This window comes from Protomyctophum bolini, assembly GCF_963924005.1.
Source record: "Protomyctophum bolini genome assembly, chromosome: 10".
Classification (NCBI taxonomy): Eukaryota; Metazoa; Chordata; class Actinopteri; order Myctophiformes; family Myctophidae; genus Protomyctophum; species Protomyctophum bolini.
In genome coordinates this window covers 14,258,263-14,278,425 of record NC_137871.1, presented here as the reverse complement: position 1 = coordinate 14,278,425, position 20,163 = coordinate 14,258,263, and the positions used below count along the sequence as shown (strand labels likewise).

General features: G+C 41.5%; 1 protein-coding gene across 2 annotated transcripts; it reads right to left on the bottom strand.

Annotated features, from left to right (window-relative positions):
- Window positions 1–232: 232 nt before the first annotated feature.
- Window positions 233–19,230, bottom strand: maea (macrophage erythroblast attacher, E3 ubiquitin ligase). Of its 2 annotated transcripts, none has more exons than XM_080774824.1 (9): window positions 19,137–19,230; window positions 14,304–14,486; window positions 10,606–10,809; window positions 9,710–9,832; window positions 7,796–7,872; window positions 7,428–7,536; window positions 6,398–6,531; window positions 3,668–3,863; window positions 233–2,387 (listed from the first exon to the last, which is right to left on the bottom strand). In XM_080774824.1, exons 1-9 carry the CDS (start codon window positions 19,203–19,205, stop codon window positions 2,292–2,294), a joined length of 1,191 nt encoding a protein of 396 aa, XP_080630950.1. In that variant the 5' UTR covers window positions 19,206–19,230; the 3' UTR covers window positions 233–2,291. The 2 variants fall into 2 exon arrangements, with proteins under 2 accessions (XP_080630950.1, XP_080630949.1); XM_080774823.1 differs by lacking the exon at window positions 19,137–19,230 and adding an exon at window positions 17,749–17,950.
- Between the last annotated feature and the right edge of the window lie 933 nt (window positions 19,231–20,163).

The following is a 20,163-nucleotide window of genomic DNA, read 5'->3' as shown; positions in this document are numbered from 1 at the left end:
AGCCCAACAGAGCATACAACATTGTATTCATGCAATTAATATGGTCAAAATAGCCATATAAAATGATGGTAAATAGACAAGCAGCCCTCCATTGTATTTTGCTGGATATTAAAATGATAGTGTGTAAGGACTGGAACCAAGATGGGATTGAATAGCTGTTATTCCCTTAATGATTAAACCATGAAGCTTGTGACAAAGCTGCCGTAAGAATAAGCAAAATACAGGAAACAACTGACCACAATCCTTCTCTTTATTGTCATGTTCATTGTTGAAAAAATATGTATGAAATTAAAAGACAGGTAATGTGGGACTGACTTCAACAACTCAGTCAGATTTTTAAACTGAATAAATATCAAAAGTTCACTAAATGAACCCACTCTTTTCTGTTGGTTGAGGGAGAGAAATAACAAAGTCAAACCTCACACACACAACCAAGGAAGACCACTTGTTCTTTAAAAAAAACACATCAGAGATGGTACTCTATTATATTGCGTAAGCATCTTTGTTATGGTACTAAGTACACTGTTCAGACATTACCAAGTTCGTCAGCAAACCTAACAATTTCCCTAAAGAAGAGAACTGAATACTTTGTTATTAACTTCAGGATATTTTAAACTGGGTCTTAGGTCACAAAACATCAAGACTTGTTCAGTTCAGAGGAATGTCCTTGGAAGGTTTGTCCTTGTCGTCTCAACACGTCAACTTTTGACGATTATTTTCTAGTATTTACATTAAAAGGGGAGCCTTCAGCACTCTGCCTGGCTTTAGCCAGAGAGGACACAACGCAAAATGGCCACCAGTTCCAGGGTCAATTCCCCAAACCCCACCTTCCCCCCAAAATAACACACAAGATGGCTACACAACAAAGGAAGTCAACAGGGTAGTGCATCTTACAATGAGATGCCACCATGTGACCAGTCAGCCAAGGGTTTTGACAAATAAAAGACAAAATTGTCCAACCCCAAATGTAGTTATTTATTTTAGTCAATGAATGGAATGTACTCTGTTGGTTAAAATCAAAAGGGGTCAAAGTAGCATCAATGCTTTGTTTTAACCAATTAAAACTGGGAAAGCATACGTGTCATTTCAGATTTTAGCTATACGAGTGTCAACATTTTAGGGGGTCCTTGGCATGAAAATGTTTGAGCGCCACTGATATAGCAACATAGGTTTTTGAGAAAACTGTTAGGATTTAAAAGACATGCCTCAGATATTAATGGGTTAATGAAATCAAAAGTTCTACTTTGCTTAATTTGCCCCCTCAGTCCTTTCCTGTAGTAGCTTGCCTTCAGAGATTGATGGCCTGAAGAGTCATGGCGATGCCGGTTAAAACAAATCGTCGCTCTTGGGAAGAAACCTTGTATCTCAAAATGTCATCTTTCTATGATTATTTTTCCAGCTCATAGATCTGCTACTTTTGCCATTAAAGATTTGTTTTCTCTCGCCCTATACCATGCCCAAAATGGGATCCAGGTGTAAGGTGGTTACACATGTCTATGGGCATTTACAAACATTTAACCAAACAAGAACAAGAATTGGATCAATTGGAACACGGTTCCTTTTTCTCCATTTCCTGAAAAGTCAAGTTTTTTGGACATCCAAGGTTTCTGCCCAACACTGATGATGTGCTTCAATGGACAGGGCAAGATGTAATACATCTTTCAGTCTGCTGATGAAAATACATCGTTCAATCTGCAGGCAAGACAAAGATTGAGCAAGGAAGAGGCCAGTTTCAGTATAGTAGAAATGTAGTGTGGGGAGGGAATGGGATTGGTAGGTGTCTACTGTCTAGGTACTTCATTACATTAACCTATTCAGGGCGGGAACCCCTTTTGGTGTTTTAAGCATTTAAACTACTTTAGCTATTGAAGAATAGATATAGATAGCAGATCTACAAGCTACGAGCTTGTAGATCTGCTATTTTTCAAAAAATCTTGAAATGTGGCTCATATCTTTGAATATATATTCTTTCAGAGTGAACGTTTTTAACTCAAATCTTTGCTTCTAGGGGTGACCCTGGAACAACATATTTTCAGATAATTCTGGGGCTCCATGACATGAAATAGTCTGATATAGAACTGATATAGAAACGTAGGTTTTTCTGAAAACTATCATTTTAATTAATTAACACAATTAATTAATGTCCTTGGGAGGCGGTGGGTAGAAGGCAGAGAGCAGGGCCATTGAATTGAAGATTCACAGGCGTCTTTTTGACAAGACCAGGTCACAGGTGACGAACAAGGGGCAATATCTAATGGTGTTGATGCTCAGCAGGAAGGCTATCTGACCCATCACATGATGTACACCTTCTCAGCCTGAGAGAAGTTAAAAACCTCTTTGGTTCTGGGGCAGATCACCTTGTCATCTTGGCGGATGGATAGAAGTGACTGGAGAGAAAGAAAGAAAGTTGTCTTTGGCCAAATTTTTTAAGTAATGAAAATAAATATGTAAAGTAAAATCTGACATGTGGACTAAAATTCCAAATAGTTATGAGCCGGATGGTTTGGAGGTCTGAAGCTTTGTTCATTGGACTGGGATTTGGAAGTGTGCAGAAAGATGCACATCTTTTACCCAGCTATGGGCAACCCCAAAATGAGTCGCAATGCAAATGTCACAGGCCAGAATTAAATGTGTGATATAGCACTAAATCAATGAATATTTCAAAACATCAGCAAGTGAAAGTAAACTTGTCAATATCAAACAAAGGCAGTGCTGAATCAAGTTGTTGTTACTGAACAGCTCATGTCTCAATACAAATGTTTTCAGAAACATATTTTAAGTATGGTCTCTAAAAAGAGATCATTTGTTTACAGTCCACACTACATGCGACACCGCCATCTAGTGTCTAGAATAAAGAATTACAGTTCTGTGTGGGAAATTGATGTGTGGACTGTGGATGTCATGATGACACACCTGCTGGTATAAACATGCATGGTGACGTTTGATAGGAATATTTAACCATTTCCCCATTATGGCCATGACACATTTCAATTACACACTCCATGAAGCCTTGAATGCATGGATTTTTTTTGTTTCAAAGGGTCTCCAACTGACCGATGACCATCAAATTATTGGCTTAGGAATGCGACAAAAACAAAAACAATCGGCATGAATTTAGGGCTTCATTGAGTGTGTAGCTATTTTAAATGTACGCACAATCGTTTCTTGTGCATAGAGTGGATATGGGACAGTGGGGGTCCATTTGAATGAATTTAATATTAATCGTATTAAAATAAAACTGGAAAGGAAGAAAGGTTATATAACTCTGTAATCCTGCTAGTGTATGTATTAACATTTTCAGTTCCAAATATAGCTTTTCTAATTTTATGCTTGTTGTGTTATGAATACCGTTGTGTTTATGAATACCCCAAAAGCTAATTGCCCCACATGGGCTATTAAAAGTAGTACTGAAGTGAATTGAATGACCTGAAGAAAAAAAAATCACGTGGATTTCTTTTTTCTTTTATCTCGATAGGGACAGAATAATTACCTGACCACATGCCATAAACGTTTCCATATTGTACACCATCACTAAAACAATAAAACAAACAAAATCCACGATTTGCCTGCACGCTCACATTTTGGCTACTGTATAAGGATTGGTTTACTGACCACTAACACGGTTATCGTCAGAAGAACCACAGAAGCTTCCACGGTAAAGACTCACGTTGTAGCCGTAGACGTATCCGTTGGGCAGCATCATGGGGGGGTTGTTCTCGTTCATGACCTCCCCAGAGATCTTACACACCAGTCTGGAGTTGGCACAGTGGGCCATGGGCAGAGGCTGTGCCAGCTTGTTCAGAGACTTGCTGCACACTGGGCAGTCGGGGTTCTTAGAGGTCCCGTCCTCCTTGTAACACTGACTGGAAGTAGAGTGGCGTGGTTAAGGATTCAAAGGGTGCAGTAAAGGCTCATACATAGTCTGGATTTTCGGTGGTTAGGTGACCACCGAACTACAACATGACGTCACGAGCCGCGGTGAAGAGCAAACCACCGCCACCGCTCCAGCCCTGTTTTTACTCACCACCACTCAACGTTATTTTGCGGTGGTCAGCTCACCACCGAAAATCCAGACTATGAATAGGCCTTTAATCGAACCAATCGATTTTACTAGGGGTGTGCATCTCTCCTTTACAAGATGATTCGATACGTATCGATATGCATGGGCTACGATGCGATTCAGAGACGATACATTTATACACAGAACGATTCGAATTCGATTCGATTCGGTGGAATTCGATGCGATTTCGATTTTGTGGAATTTCGATGCGATTCGATTCGATACGATACGGTGCGATCTGACACATTTAACCTTTTTTAGATTTTTAATTTGAAGCTAGATCTATAAAGAATAGGGTTGGGACTTTAAAAAAAACATCTAATTAATTGGAGGATTTGTGATTAATTAATCTCAATTAATCACATTTTAATCGCATATCAATAGGCCTATTTGACCTGATCAGTGAGCTTTTTTCAAATGGATTTGGATACGAGTGAATCAATGAATGAATAGGCAATTAAAAAAGTAGTAATAATAATAGTGATAATATTATTATTTATATAATGCTTCTCTGAGTACTTAGACGCTTTTCAAGGGGAACATTAGAAAACTAATAAAAACAACTTTATAAGAGAAAAACTAAGACTATGGAATAAAATAAATGAAAGTGGAATGAGATAGCTGGGGAAAGACATTCTGGGTTTGAATTTATAGGTGGTGGCATATCTCTGAGCTTTGGGAAGTGCATTGTTTTGACAGGTCTGCCTGCTGTGGACAGTGAAACCAGACGCAACGATACAGTCATACTGTCGATGCAAACAGACGTGTACAGTAGCTGCTCGGCCTGCTCCAAATGATATTCCCATTCGTCTTTGTGTCTGCCAGTGTAAACGCAGAATCGAGTGTGAGGGTTGGGGAACGAATGGACCATAGAGTTATTAAGGAGGACTCCTTCTAACGATATGGACCAGAGTTAAACTAATGTTAGCTCCCATGCTAACTAGTTGCTACCCTCGTCAGAAACAACACGACCATCCAGATCGGGTGGAAGCTGTTGATATCACGTTGCTTGTGCCCGTGGATGGGAAATGAAATGTAAAAGGCTATAGAAGCGTGGATGAAAGGCAAAGCACAGATGTGCAATAATGCTGTGTCGTGACTCGTATCTGCGTGTGTATTCCGTCTGACAACAAGTGGTTTATGCTGCTATAGTGCTCGTCTGTTGTTGCTGGCTGCTGATGCATATAGAGCGTCATCATAAGCATGCGCCCGTCCTGCGCTGGAAGTAGCAGATCTACAAGCTATCTACCCGTCGCAATGCACAGCGCTTTGGGCTTGTACATCTGTGTTTTTCCCGCAGTTAGTTGAATTATATCGATTCGCAGCTTTAGGATCGAACCAACGTCCGATGCAGACGCTATTTTGACCGATCCAGACACACGTGCATCGATGTAGTCGCATCGTTAATGTTAAAATCGATTATCGATTCATATCGATATTTTTTGACACCACTAGATTTTACCCATTTTGACCTGGGAACGATTCTATAAATGTCTTCTAAATCTGAAGTTTTCTGAAAAAGCTATGTTTCTATGTCGATTTTTCAAAAATATCAGACCTACAAGCTCGTAGCGTGCCACTTGGTGGCGCGCTATGAGCTTGTAGATCAAACACCAAAAGGGGTTCCCGCCCCAAAATGGGTTAATAGATCATAAATAAATCAAATAAAAACGATTGTTGGAAACGATCGTGCACAGATAAAATAACACAAGGGATCCAGAAACAGTGGATTAATACAGAAGATTTTCCAGCCCAAAAATACAGCACTCCTCCGCACATCTGTAGTGCAGAGGAGCCGAGCGGGGCGCTATTATATATTTAGGACATTATGATCACAAAAGCATATTGCTATTACTGTATAACCGACACGACACTGTGAGAGCCAAACCAGGGCACAGCCAGGACCACCAACGTACAGTAGATACACTGGCAGAGCTCATGATGCTAGACAGGAGGGATTCAGTAGTCTTGAGTTGGTGTTTGTTAGTTCTCACTCTTGCATTGGATAGTGGTCATATCTGAGATACCCCCATTTCTATATTGCAGCTAATTTTTAAATCCGGCCATTTGAAACAGTGTTGTATACAATATTCCTAATAAATCAGGCCATATTTTGTGTAACCTGCCTCTGTATACAGCATCACAGTTAAAGTACGGTATAGTACAAGTGTACGGTAAACCCTACTTATGGAAACTAGTATTGCAATATCCATATTTATCTGTATAATTATGGACATAATGGACACAATTTCAATATTGTGCATCCCTTCTTCGTACTGCAAATATCAAATAAGATAATACATATAATTTACTGTGCGTCATCTTCTGGTGACTTACGGTGTCTTGATGGCAGAGAGGCCAGCCTGTAGGGTTATGGTGAAGACGGAGTTGTTGCCCAGCTGATGCAGCCTATAGTTGTCATATCGAAACTGTTGGATCAACATCTTCCAGCGGGCTGGGTCCAAAAGGTCCTGGATATTAACAGAGAAAAAGAAAGTGTGGCATGATACAAATGGAAAGGAAAAAACAGAAGACAAAGATGTAGACTGAAGAGGCTCCACAAGCTCTATTCGACTGCAAGAATTAAGTGAACCATGCCATGACAGTGAAATGTATTTCACAGGTTCTAGACTTTCCATTCAGATAAGGTTGTCAGAACCTAATCTGGGCCCTGCTCAGGATGCAGTACTAACCCTGAGTTCTGAGAACCCAGAAATCACCACTTCATTTTTTTCCCCTTCAGTAAAATAGCAGATCTACATACAAGCTCATATCTCGTTAGTCCATTTTTGTTTTCTTTTTAAGTTTCTTTTAAATGGCATACCACCCCCTTCCATGAAGGTATTACATGTGGTCCCTGACCATGCATTTAGTAATGTAGGATTTGTTGATATTCTTTTCTTTCCACTAGTTGAGAAACCGTGAACTGAATAATCTGGTGACCTATGATGACCATCCATGTAGTCAAGTTGGAGGTCAAGAAATTCAACAGAAAAAGAGTTACAATATCAAGAGGGCTATAGTTGGTTGAGAAACAGTGGGATGTATAATGGGATGTATTTAGGCCAAATTACTAAATTGTAATTGTATACACATGGGATGCAGAACAAGTGTTACAAAGGCACTAATCTTAGCCCATGCATATCCCCACTCAAAACAGTCCCTAGGTTGATTCTAAGTCAGGGTGGTGGTCCGTCGTTCACAATCAGTTGAAAACCCCTGAAATAGATCATCACAGAACTTCACAGGAACATTTCAGGTTCTGGCCTGGGTTGCCCTCGATACTTGGAACAGAGCCACCCCATAGAGTGGTATAAGTATAGCGGTAAAGATGTTCCCAGATATTTTCACGTGCATATAGTCTTACCTTATAAGGGGAGATATGCGTGTCTGAGGGGAAGGCCAGCATGCCCATCACTTGCCGAACCTCATCCAGCTGTCCTCCCTCTGCTTGGCTGAAGTGTTTCCTTGCATGTCTGGTTGTGGACACACAGGTAATATGTTGGAAAATATGTTTTTTTCTGACAACCACTTGATTAAACCTATTTTGAGAATATTTAGTTAGGTATCAAGGGGCCAATATCTCATATTCTGTACATTTAGGGCTTGATTGGATTCAAGCATTGAGTGTGTGGGGACTCAAATAAAGAAATTTAAGTGTGTGTGTGTGTGTGTGTGTGTGTGTGTGTGTGTGTGTGTGTGTGTGTGTGTGTGTGTGTGTTCTATGACCCATACCTTACAGCGTCCATGCGTTTGTTCTGTCTGATGAGCTCGATGAACTCCTGAATTCTCAGACTGAATTCCAAACAACTCTGCAAAGCAAAGGACGGCACACTTTGTCAGGTATGTTGTGTCACCAGTGTCATGCACATGACATTCGATTCTGTTTGTGTTGTGTCTCCATTAAATATGTTTATAGCCTAGTAGCCAAAAAGTGTACTCAACATTGATTGAGTACACCAAGGTTTTATGTTAGAAATGTTTAGTATGGGTCTGCATGTAGAAACTGCCGGATGCTAACTTGCATATGTTGAGCAATTTTCATAATTGGCATAATATGTGACCATACTATTAACAACCTATAGAAGGGAAAATATTCAAAATTTCATCATGCTTTATCTAGCATGTGATGTGTCAAACTAGGGGGTTTTCATGATGCTGAATCCATTCCAAGCATTAGTTGGGCTTAAAACGGCCATGCCCACTTTGTGATGACGGCATTGGACGTTTTTAGCCCAATGAGTGTTTTTTTTTGCAAAACTAATGCTTGGAATGGATTCAGCATCAGCACCCCTAGTTTGACACATCACATGCTACATAAAGCATGGTGAATTTTTGAATATTTTGCCTTCTATAGGTTGTAATTGGTATGGTGACATATTATGCCAATTATGAAAATTGCCCAACGTTAGCATCCGGCAGTTTCTACATGCTGGGGACCCATACTCAACATTTCTAACATAAAACCTTGGTGTACTCAACATGTCCGGGTTCACAATGGGGCTCTATGGGCTGGCTACTAGACTATTATGTTATTCAGGAAAAATGGACAGAACACATTTTCTTATCCATACCACATAAAATAGTATCAGGAAAAAAATGCTGTCCATTAAAAAGACATGTTCTGTTTTTCTATGGTTAATATTGAATTATTCCATTTTATCATATAGCTGAAGTTGGCTGGCACATTGCCATGGCTCTGAGCTGGTTGAATCATACTGCCCTCTAGTGGATGTAATGTGTGGTGAACCTCATTATATATAGAGCATTATTATATAAAATGACCTACTAGTGGCTATTTTACAATTACACTGTGTGGACTGGATGGCGGCTAATTTCAATGTCAGAGAGCTTGCTTTTCCATGGTAGAATACATTTCAATGTTTCCCCATGGCATGTGGGATCCCTGTTGAAAGCATGCAGCTCTCTCTGTATAATGAATGTCAACACGTGTTACTAGTAACTCGAGTTGAAGGAGTTGAAGGTGTTCCAAATTACTTCTGGCTCAAACAGTACACCATCCTTTACATTCATACAGCTAAAAACATTAACATTACGTGAGAACTGCCCAGTCCAGCTGCCTAGAACTAGGTTCTCAAAAGTATTTTATGCCAACTCTAGGAAATGGAAATAAGCAATCATATGGTGTAATAAGGAGGAACTTACACATGTGTGCTATCAATGCCCCACACAGATTCGAGCAAAGGACATGACAAAAATAACAGATCTACAAGCTAACAACGTATCACAGTGCAACGTGTTATTAGCTTGTAGATCTTGTAGATTTGTCCTGTAGTGTATACATAATGCCACACGTATTTCACGTAATGCTAGACATGTTTTGGTTTTGGGACATGCATATATGAACAAAACCAAAAGCATTCATTCATTCCAAATCTTTTCCAGGCCTGGATTTTCATGACCGTGGGAACCCTGTCAAATAAGACTTCAACCCCGTCACGGCATGGCTCAATTCTGAATAAGCCGCACACACGAGGCTGCATGTACAAAGTGAGGACAACAATTGCATAACACTTTTTTTGGCAGCCATCCTGAAATGCAGCCCCTTCTGCTCAGCGGACATTATGGTTTCACGGGCTCATAAACTTTGCGTGTGCGTCTATTAGAATATATTAGACTTTCACTGACTTTCATCTTGCGGAGACGGGACTTATTGTCATGGCACCAAGCCAGGCAAGTGGCCGTTTCCTGCCTCTCCAGAGACTCCTCCACTTCCTTGGCAGTCAGGAACATCTCAATGTTCACCAGGTCCTAACACACACACACACACACACACACACAGGAAGAGAGTGGCTATGAAGGACTGAAGTCTGTCTACAACGCATGAGGAATCAGGAGACACTGTCCGATACACAGCAAAATTGTATGTGAAAGTTTATAAGGCTGATCCATAACCTATGCAAAGTTTCATGTTAAAGTTCATGTGAGGCAGATCCATAACCTAAACAATGAAACAAACAAACGTAAACAAGCAATGAAACCCATCAACATTTTGTTCAACGAAGTCTTCATCAGGGTAGCTTTGGTACCAGCTACACAAACACGCAATCCATCTCTCTCACATACAGTACATGGCATGCACATAATACTACTACTAGCTAGACTACTAGATTGTAGCTTTGGCTATTCAAAAATAGCAGATATAGGCCTGGGCCGTGGCTCAGCAGTCCAGGCACCATGGCTGGTAATCCAGTCTGGCAGTGTGCCGCGGGTTCGACTCCCGATGGCCTTTACTGCATGTCTTCCCCCCACCCCCCATCTCTCTCCCCATTTCCTGTCAGCCTACTGTCTGTCCCTCCATAAGAAAATATAAAATAAAGGCGAAAGCCACAAAAAAACATTTAGAAAAAAATAGCAGATATACAAGCTCACAGCGTGCCACTTTGTGCCTCAATGCGAGCTTGTACGTCTGCTATTTTTATATTATGTTTTATCTTGAAAGTGTGTCAATTACTGATTTAGAAGTCATTCGTAGAATCGGCCTCAGGTCTTCATTTGAATACATACAGACTGTACAGTCCTACCTCTATGCCACTCTGTCTGGCCAGTTTGACGGCTGTGTTGTAGTATCCACAGCGAAGCAGGTGCTCCACCATCATGCGGTCCATACGTTTCTTCTTCCACAGGCTGACAGAGGCCGGCTGGTCACTGCTGTGCTCCTTTAGGTGCTCAATGCGACGCTTACACAGCTTGGCACTCTCATCTTCAGCTTGAATGGACTCGGCAGCCTGCGGGGCAGACACACGCATGGACATTGAGCACACATTCAAGATCAGGGCTGCACGATATTGACAACAAGACGAGTCATGTTATACTTATGTTTCTGTGCTCTGTTAACATGTGTTGTATGCAATATTCTTGTTTCCTATACAACTGGATAATCTATTCTGTAATGTCCACGCCCCACCACCTGGTGATGTCATCAATTAGTAATTAGAAATTCTCAGCACCTGAGCTGTATTGTTTTGGAGCTCTTTAAGAGCAAGTTCTTTGTCTGTGAAAATCATATAGCACTGCTTTTTAATTGCACTTTGAGCACAGAGCACTTTATGAGCATGATAAAATAAAGGAAAAAAGTTTTACTTCTAGTTTCTATACGGTGAGAAAGTATTTTTCTGTCAAAGAAAGGCGCAACAGTTTTCTCAGTGCTTCATACTTATTTAGCCAAATAATGTAGTTGCAGTATTTGGCATGAGAAGGTGATGAGGGGTACATTGGGAGAACAATGCTGAAAACGGGACAGCCAGGTACGAGGAGGAAGAGGAAGTGCCAAGGAGGAGGTTTATGGATGCGGTGAGAGACGACATGCAGGAGTCACAGAGGAAGACGCAGAGAACAGTGGGGACCCCAGTGGGATGAAGCCAAAAGAAACATAACTTATGTACTATATAGACCTATATAGAAAATGGAAAATGGAATTTTGGTTAACCCATTTTGACCTGGGAACGATTCTATAAATGTCTTTTAAATCCTGACAGTTTTCTGCAAAAGCTATGTTTCTATGTCAGTCGTTCTTCGATTTTTCAAAAATAGCAGACCTACAAGCTCGTAGCGCGCCACTCGGTGAGCTTGTAGATCTGCTATTTTTCAATAGCTACATCATAACATAATGCTAACAAAAGGGGTTCCCAACTTCCCGCCCATGGGTTACATGGAATTTTGGAATAAGGGATACCGTAGTGTAGTGGCTTTAGAATGTAACGGTATATGCTATTGCTAACAGTTTGAATACCAGTATACAAGAATATTAGAAGAATATTTCCTAGTAAACCAGGAATTATCATTTTATTGTATTCTTCCACTTGCAATAATATAGATAATTGCTGACATTATGTCCCTGGTTCCATTTTCTTGGAAGGTGTTGGCTAACATAACAACTTGCCCTGCAGCATTCCACTGCAGACAGACACCAAACATCCCAGGCTGCAGCGAAAGCATGAGCTGGAAGCCACAACAAAAGCGCTGTACTGGAGAAAAAGGCATGTCTGTAGCTGCAGGGGCAGGAATGTTTTTCTTTTTGAATGAAATGAGAACTTGGCTTCCAATATAGCGTTATCCTCAGAACTTTGAACGCATGCTTTGAATGCTCAGGCAGCAAGCCAACATTTTTAATGATCTATTGAAAAATAAGAATTGGTAATCCTCTCTCCCATTGCTTTACATTGAACACGAAAAGGATTAGTGTGCTCTGGGAAAACTAGACACGGCACCAATATCCAGATCACGCTCTTTTCTCTTCTTAACTAATTTACTGCCCGATTTATTTCGCCCCCCCTTCTCCAGTTGCCAAGTTATTTCAGAGCAAGCTCATATTTTCAAGACCATTAAATCACACGCCGTGAACCGGAAGTAAAAACGATAACAGCAATAAAAAGATTTATTCGCCCAAAATGTAAATGTTGTAACCGCGATCAGCCATGCTCTAGTTATGACTGAGCCATGAATAAAGCTTAGTTCAGATCAAAAACACAATCTGGGAAAATAATCAGATAAATCGAATATTCAGTTAACATTGAAGTGGACGGAGGATAACTTTTTCACCGGCGGACCGTTTCCAGTTTCGATCGCCTAGTAGTGGCCTCGGAAACCGCAGGTGTTTTGTTCTGAAACAGAGAAAAAAAGCCTGGGAGAGAGGTCTGTGAAATGTGGCATAGCGCTAAACCCATAGGCCCTCATTTATCAACCGTGCGTACGCCAAAATATGGGTGCACGCCGAAATTGCCGACATTTTCGACATTTACGATTTCCGGCAAAGCTTGAAATTGAACTTGAAAACCCACGTCTGCTCGGCAGCTGGCGTAGCTTTGTCCTTGGCTGTTTTTCTGTCTTACACAAGCGGAGCAGCATTGTCTGAACTGCTGACACGCTGTCACAGGCATCTAAACATATGTTTTCACTCCTAAAATGTTAATATAAAACAGTATGTTTATGTAAAAAAAAACTTTACAAGTAATTAAAATCGCGCAATTAAAAACAATATAACATGTTTACAATGTATTAGTTTGTGCTTAATCAAACAGTGCTTTACTGGCCTTGTTATGCAAGCGCACTTGTGAGATGATTTTGGAGCGCATGCGGTGATGCGGCATGTGTGATTATGATATTATTATTTTTTTAAAGGCATAAATGGACTGCACGCCTTTATTTCCAAGTGACAATGACAAGCATACAGCTTGCCTATTTGTAGTAAGTACTAGCAGGCTATAGGCGTAAGGGGCTTAATCATTCACCATTTAAATAAGTGCTTAGACAGGTTTTGACAGTTCAGATAAAAGCGAGATCATTTTCGGGGGTCGGGAGGACGGGACCGCGGCGTGCGTCACCAACACTTACCAGCACACATGCAAGCGGCAAGCCTTCATCCATATGTTTATGATTCGTTCATCAATGATCAAATCACTACATAAACTTGGATTATGACTGCCTTGACGACATGATAGCCTATCTCTCATGCAGGCATCACTGAGTCATCCACAGGACTTTAATATCACAGCAGTGCGCAGCATCACGCCTTTGCCGTGCACTGCGCACGAATGGGTAAAATGTATATAGGCCAGCCTACAAACTAATTCCATTCATGGCGATGTCGATGTACGTGTCATGTAGGTGCGTGCGTGGACATGACAGCAAGGCAAGCGAGGTGAGAGGGAAACAGACAGGGTAGGCCTACAACTTTATTTAATTCATGCAGGTGTTCGTTCTTTATTTATTTAACAAGACACCAGTTAGTTGGGCTTGCAAGTTGCGTGTGCTTCTGTGTGTGTGTGTGTGTGTGTGTGTGTGTGCGTGTGTATGAGAGAGGTGGGTGAGACGGGCAGCAAGGCACGGGAGAAACTTTTTTCCATGGTTTCCATGGTTCCCACAGGTCGTATTTAATGTCGCAAAAGCGAGGGCGAGGCTTGATTTCATAGGGCGTGCCAGATAGATTTCAGCCGTCACATTTATTAACGTCAGAACGAAATTAAGGAAGGATCAGCTGTTTGCGATCACTTTATAAATGCCGTGGCGACGTGGGTGTACTACGAAACCTGCACTCGAATCTGTGGCAGATTTTACACTCGATTGATAAATGAGGGCCATAGAGTATAAAGAAAGATAGAGACTTATCTGGAGCGAAGCTCCACCCCCACCGCGACTCGGTTCAGTCTTTCAGGTTTCTGTTCCTGTAAAGTGCGTGTGTGTGCGAGTGCATTGTGTGTACATATCTCTGCGTGTAACAGACCTTCCTCTTGAGGGCGCTCAGTTTCTCCACCACGCCGTCGAGCAGCGACACCACCGAATCCACCACTGGGAAGCTGCTCAGGGTCTTTTCCAGCTCAGCGACCACCATGGTCACGTGACTCGTCTCCCGGTCAATGTTCTTCTGGGCCGCCCGGAAGCGCTTGTTCAGGGTCTCGTACGGGACCTGAAACACACAAAGGATCCATGGGAGATTGAATTAGGCATTGGAGGGCAGAATAAGAATATGCATAATGTAGTCTCGACTAGTTCAACGGGTGTCTGGATAATCACAAAGAAACAAAATCAAACCAGACCTTATCAATACACCCATAGATTATATACACGGTTGACAATGGTTGCCCGAGTGCCCGTGGAAAGTAAATAAAACGTTCGGGCAAGTGGAGTTTGCTTTCATGTTGCACGATGGGCAAGTGCGTTTGAGTGGGGATTGGGGAAGCAACTGTCTTTAGTTTGCACACAACAGGTCTGTGGAATTTTAAACAAGTCATATTCTATAGATATTGAGATATTTGGCATAAATATTGAGGTATGTCCATATCTCACAGCCCCAGAAATCACAAGTAAATGATACGCCCATATATGGGCATTACTGATGACATAAGGGAAGTCAAGGATCAAGGATCGGATTATCTACAACTGAAACAACGTAATACTTATACAAGATCATTTTAAGGAACATAGGCCACAAACACAGTCAATGAACAGGACCTCAATTGATCCTGCCAAATGTATTGAAATTTCTATCAACTCAATACTCTTGTTCAAACCAACATACAAAGGGAGAGTGCAACAGCAGAATGCTTCATTTCTCAGATTCCAATCCTAAATAGTAAGGACAAAGGTCAGAGCCACACTGCCCTGGCTACAACATTGCTATGCTCATTTCTTAGCCTAGACCTAGTACCAACAAATGACCCACTTGAAACCTAGCATTCTGGATAACGTAGGATAACATTTGGTAAAAATAGTAGGTCTACAAGCTCACACTGAGCTATTTTTGGGAATGGCAGATATTTAGTGTTGAGTGAGAACAGGTGGGGACTGGGGACCTAGTATAGAGCCCTTGGGAATAGAGCACATGTCTCTCGTTCATCCCCTGGTTCGTGGAAGGTTTTCTCAATGGAGAAAAATATTGGGTTTCGTTTTGGTAATCGTCTCATATAAGCATTGTGGTCTGCGATATTGTCGGGGGGTGGCCCTGTATCGTTTACGATAGTCAAGACTCATATTTGAGTCTGTTTCTTGTGAAAATGTAACTAATGGGCGGCAGTAACATTAGCAATTTATCAGCGTCAGTTGATTTTTTATTTCCATATGAGTGAAACCGCTGGGATCATTTGTTTTTTAGAAGACAGTTCTTATTCGAGGCGAATAGGCTATATAAGAAAAGTGTATGGGAATTCAGAATGGGGGAAAAAACGCAACCCAGTAAGGATGTGGAAATTACTTCGTTGCTCATCTAGTCAATATGCCGGTTTTGTAAAAAGCATTTAAGTGGTTATATGGCATTGACAATTTGACAGTAATTAACAGCTCAATGACTGATTCCAGTAATAATCTTTTATTATTATTCAAATTAAAGTCTTATTTATAACTCTGCGTGGTGTTATGCGATGGATCTGCGGTGGGATGATTAGCCAGTAGTGAGTTGCTTGCGCATACCGTGCGCGAAGTTGCCAAGATGATTTGAGAAATGCCATCAGCTCATGGAAGCCTTTCCCCAACTCGGGGCACACTATGCGCAGGCAGGAAGTAAACAACTGCTCACCTGGTCCGCTCTCTATATATTTTATAATTCTATATGAAGTCCGTGCCGTGCACGACGAGACAGCAGCGTCTGTCGACGTAGCCAGACAGACTATCACTGCGTGGATTATTATTTTTGCAATGTCAGATTCGTCTGGCTACACGAGGCAAGTGAATCCTACTGTTGTAGTCTACGGATTAAACAACGATTCCGTGTTTAATAAACACATGTTTTCAAAATACAAAATAACGTATTTTTTATTCTGGCTTTGATGCAAATTCTAAACATGATGGATGCAGCTGTTGTGCCGAGTGCAGTCAATGCACTGTTGTGCTCTCCTGTCAAGTGTCAACTGATGCACAGTAACAACAACAAAAAGAGAGAAAGAAATATCGATCAACACATCAGTAAATGGCCGCGACACGTCGACTCGCCAAATACTGAGTTTACCCCATCCCTAGTGAGGACATACGGTAATGACAGCAGGAACGCCCACTAGGAGATTTTTATCGCCCAGAGTCGCCGCTGTTCGCCCGCTGTTAAAACATAGGGTTAGATTGGATCAGTGTTTGCCAGTCTGCCATTTATGATGAGCAGAAATGCCTCCACAATCTGTGATGTCATAATAATAACACTGTAGGCCACAGCCCCAAAAAAGGAGGGCTGACTAATGCTACCCATGGTCACGTGAAATATGGAGATATCTTCCTCCTTTCAGTTCTTTGGGGTTCATTAGCAGTAGAATTAATTTAAGTAAATGTGAATGTGAACTAAAGCACTTAATCCCAGCATCCATATTGTGGGGTGCAGCTCGACAAACTCAACTGTTCTATTTTCTGTGAAACTTTCCCCACAATAACAGAAAACACACTAATATAGAGCCCTGGGAGACTCCAGTCAACCATATAGGGTTGAAGTGGTTAAAGGCAACCATTACACTGCTCCAAACACCAAGTCTCAAATACACTGTCAGCTGAGTTGTCAATACTGTATGACTGTATTGTATAATCACCATCACTGTGCCTTCACTTTTCACCTCTAAAGTACTAAAAATGGATGAACTCTAGCCGTCTCTGATTGATTGAAATTTGTATTCACAGTATGCAGAATGGGTACATTTCAAACGAAAGCACAAGTCAATACAAAAACTGTTACTGTGACCTTAATAAAGGCTTGGCTATGCTTGGCCTTTTTCCAAGTCAGCAAACCAGTTCAATTTCAGATGCCCCCAAACTGTAGGACTAACATTGAAATGATTGTAAGGACTACAGTAGATATTACACTTCATGTCTGAGGAAAGGCCATCATTGAGCCACAACACGCAGGCAGGGCATATTTTAATGTAATTAATATCGACCAACAACTGTCTACCATCGTGATTTTACTGATCATGATAGTCCTTTTTTGCTTGATCCCATTTTCTCCACCATGAGCCAATTTCCCCCATCATCACTGCCTCAAAATGGTTCCTTCCCACCAGTAACATCACCTTTACTGCAAAATCCAGGCAAAAAAAGACAAAGGAAATGCTACAAGTTAACCATTTAGCCAGCTATATATATATAATATAACCCTAAACTGAAACGTCTCATTTGAACACCAACAGTGACACACACCATATCAAACCATTCCACAATTACATCAGCATTAATAACCACCCATGTTGCTTGCTACTCACATCCCTGCTTATATCACGACGCCTTCTTTGATGGCTGACAAAGGAGACAGACAGAGACGGTTTAATTTCCACTCGCCCCTAAAAACGGCGTGTCGCAGTAGTCTATCTCTGTAGGTGGAATCACGGATCTATCACAGAGTGTTTATTAATGCGTAATGTGCGACAGCAGCAGCAGGCTGTGGAACAGGAACAGCTCGCTGGCCATTTTGAAGTGGAAAGAGGCAGTCAGTTGCAATGTGATGACACTGCGCTAACTCGGTATGGATGGAGTGCTTCCATGTGCACAGTGCATTCCTACATACCTCAGGTTAAATTAACCCCAGTGTAAAAGCATAAGTCACGGCTGACTACTTCCAACACTGGGTATTCATACTAATGATACATCATAAAGATATAGCTATATGCGCCTATATATGCCAGAGATGCTGTGTGTTTTCGTGTATTAGTAACGTCGTAACATCAACTACGTCTGAATGCCATCGATCCATGTCTAGGCTTTGACGTCGTTGCCTGGATGGTTCATTACGATCACCATTACAAGAATCCATCCATGTCGTGGCACGTCTGCATTTAAAATGTAACAGCAGTTTCGACATTCGTCGCCGGACGACGAATCCATCAGCGCCAATTAACTGTATATAAATACTAATGGGATCCAATCAAGTTGCCATTTCGGTTAAATGCAATGATCGTCCGGCTAACGCCCAGCTAAGGCTACTAATGTAGAAAGGGCAGTTTTAGGCAGCCAGCTGAGCCGTGTCTCCGGGTTTAAAGGGCAGCTGATGATCAGTACTAGGCAGACAGAAGCTAGTCATCTTTAGCCACTCAGCTTATCTTTGCTATTGTTTTCTAAAGAGCTAGCCATGGTTTGGCTGCTACATGGAATTCCAAGGACGGTACGGTGACGTCACAGACGTCCAAAGTGTTCGTCAAACAATGTTGCTCGACGACAAAAAATAAATAAAATAGATACGTGTTTATTTGTTCTTTCAGTTGAAAACTAAGTCAATCGTTCATCACCGTAGATCGGCTAACATAACACTGGCCCCGCCGCGACACCACCGTACGGCCGAATATAAACCGGGCTCTCTTTTTTATTGAGGCATATAAAAGGCACATCTGCTACGGTCAGCTTAGCTAGCTGGGACGTCACGGTCGAATCCGTGGCGATCTATCGCGCTACTACTAGCCCAGCAGAGCTAGTTCAGCTAGCCTAGCCTCCCTGTCAGCTCCACATCTATCTCTATGGTCAGTTCCGCTGGCCGAGTTCAGCTTCATAACATCACCATAACGTCTCACTGATCCGGTCATGCAAACACACAAAGCTGTGAGTTGATCAGCCATGGTCGTATCGCTATCTGCCCGTCGCCACATTATTTGGGGGTTACCTTTAATGTGGGATATTCTTGCACTTTGAGAGCCATGGAGAGTTGGGAAGCTGTTTCTTGCACCGCCATCTTCGTTTTGTGATTTTTCTTGTGGTTGTTTTTTCCCCACCGTCAGTGTGGTTTGGCCTCGGTGCTCACTACTGCCACCCGGTGGGATGGTGTAGGTATTGGTGTGTTATTGAATTAGTATAATACACTAATACCATACTGACATAACGAAGAACTATCAAGATACATGTATTTTATTACACATTTATTTTCACAAACCACAACAAAAGTTGCAAATGTCAAATAATTGTGTATTCAAGTTGGAGTGTCACAGGCCCATTTCCTCCTAAATAATTGATCATTGGATTAATTTGGATACTACTTATAAATCCCAATAATTATAATTGCTTTCTTCCAAAAACTGTACATTCATTCTACATCATCAATTATTCTTTGATCCGGTGTTTTGGTTCACGTGATAATCTATTCTGTCGACCATGGCTTGCCAACTTGGATGGTGCATGCTTTCGTCAATGTGCAAGGTCATCATCGGCTGTTCAACATGGGCAATCGCTCGCCTAGCGCCTTGCTTGGGAGCACTTCACCTTGCATATACATACACCTTGCATATTCACAGGACATTGAGTGAACCAAAACGAGTGCTCTCCCAAAACAATTTCCTTAGACAAGGCATACATGAGTCGGGACAAAGCGGTTTGGTCTGCAAACTTTCCTCTTTCTGTAACTTTCCTCTTCTACCGATTTGAAACCGGTTTCCTTATTCCTGACATTTTTACCATTGAGCTCTATGGAGCCTGCCTGCTTGTTCAGGGGATGAATTGAATCTTGAAAATGCATGTAAAATCCTGTGTCTAGGTGAGACATGAAATTATATTTAATTAATGAAAAAGCAGAGCTACATAGCATTTGTCCAGTGGCTCTGGAGCTGAGAATACTTTGGGCCCGTAAGGCCCCTGTTTGAGTTAAATCTATAAACGTAAAAACACATATTACACTCTTGCCATTTGATAGCATGAGG

Coding starts and splice junctions, on each gene's coding strand:
- maea (XM_080774824.1), bottom strand. CDS start 19,205: ATGGCGGTGCAAGAAACAGCTTCCCAACTCTCCATGGCTCTCAAAGTG. Junction 7,873..9,709: donor CCCGTCTCCGCAAGATGAAA/GTCAGTGAAAGT, acceptor TTTGCTTTGCAG/AGTTGTTTGGAATTCAGTCT. Junction 2,388..3,667: donor GATACGTCTACGGCTACAAC/GTGAGTCTTTAC, acceptor CTTTCTCTCCAG/TCACTTCTATCCATCCGCCA.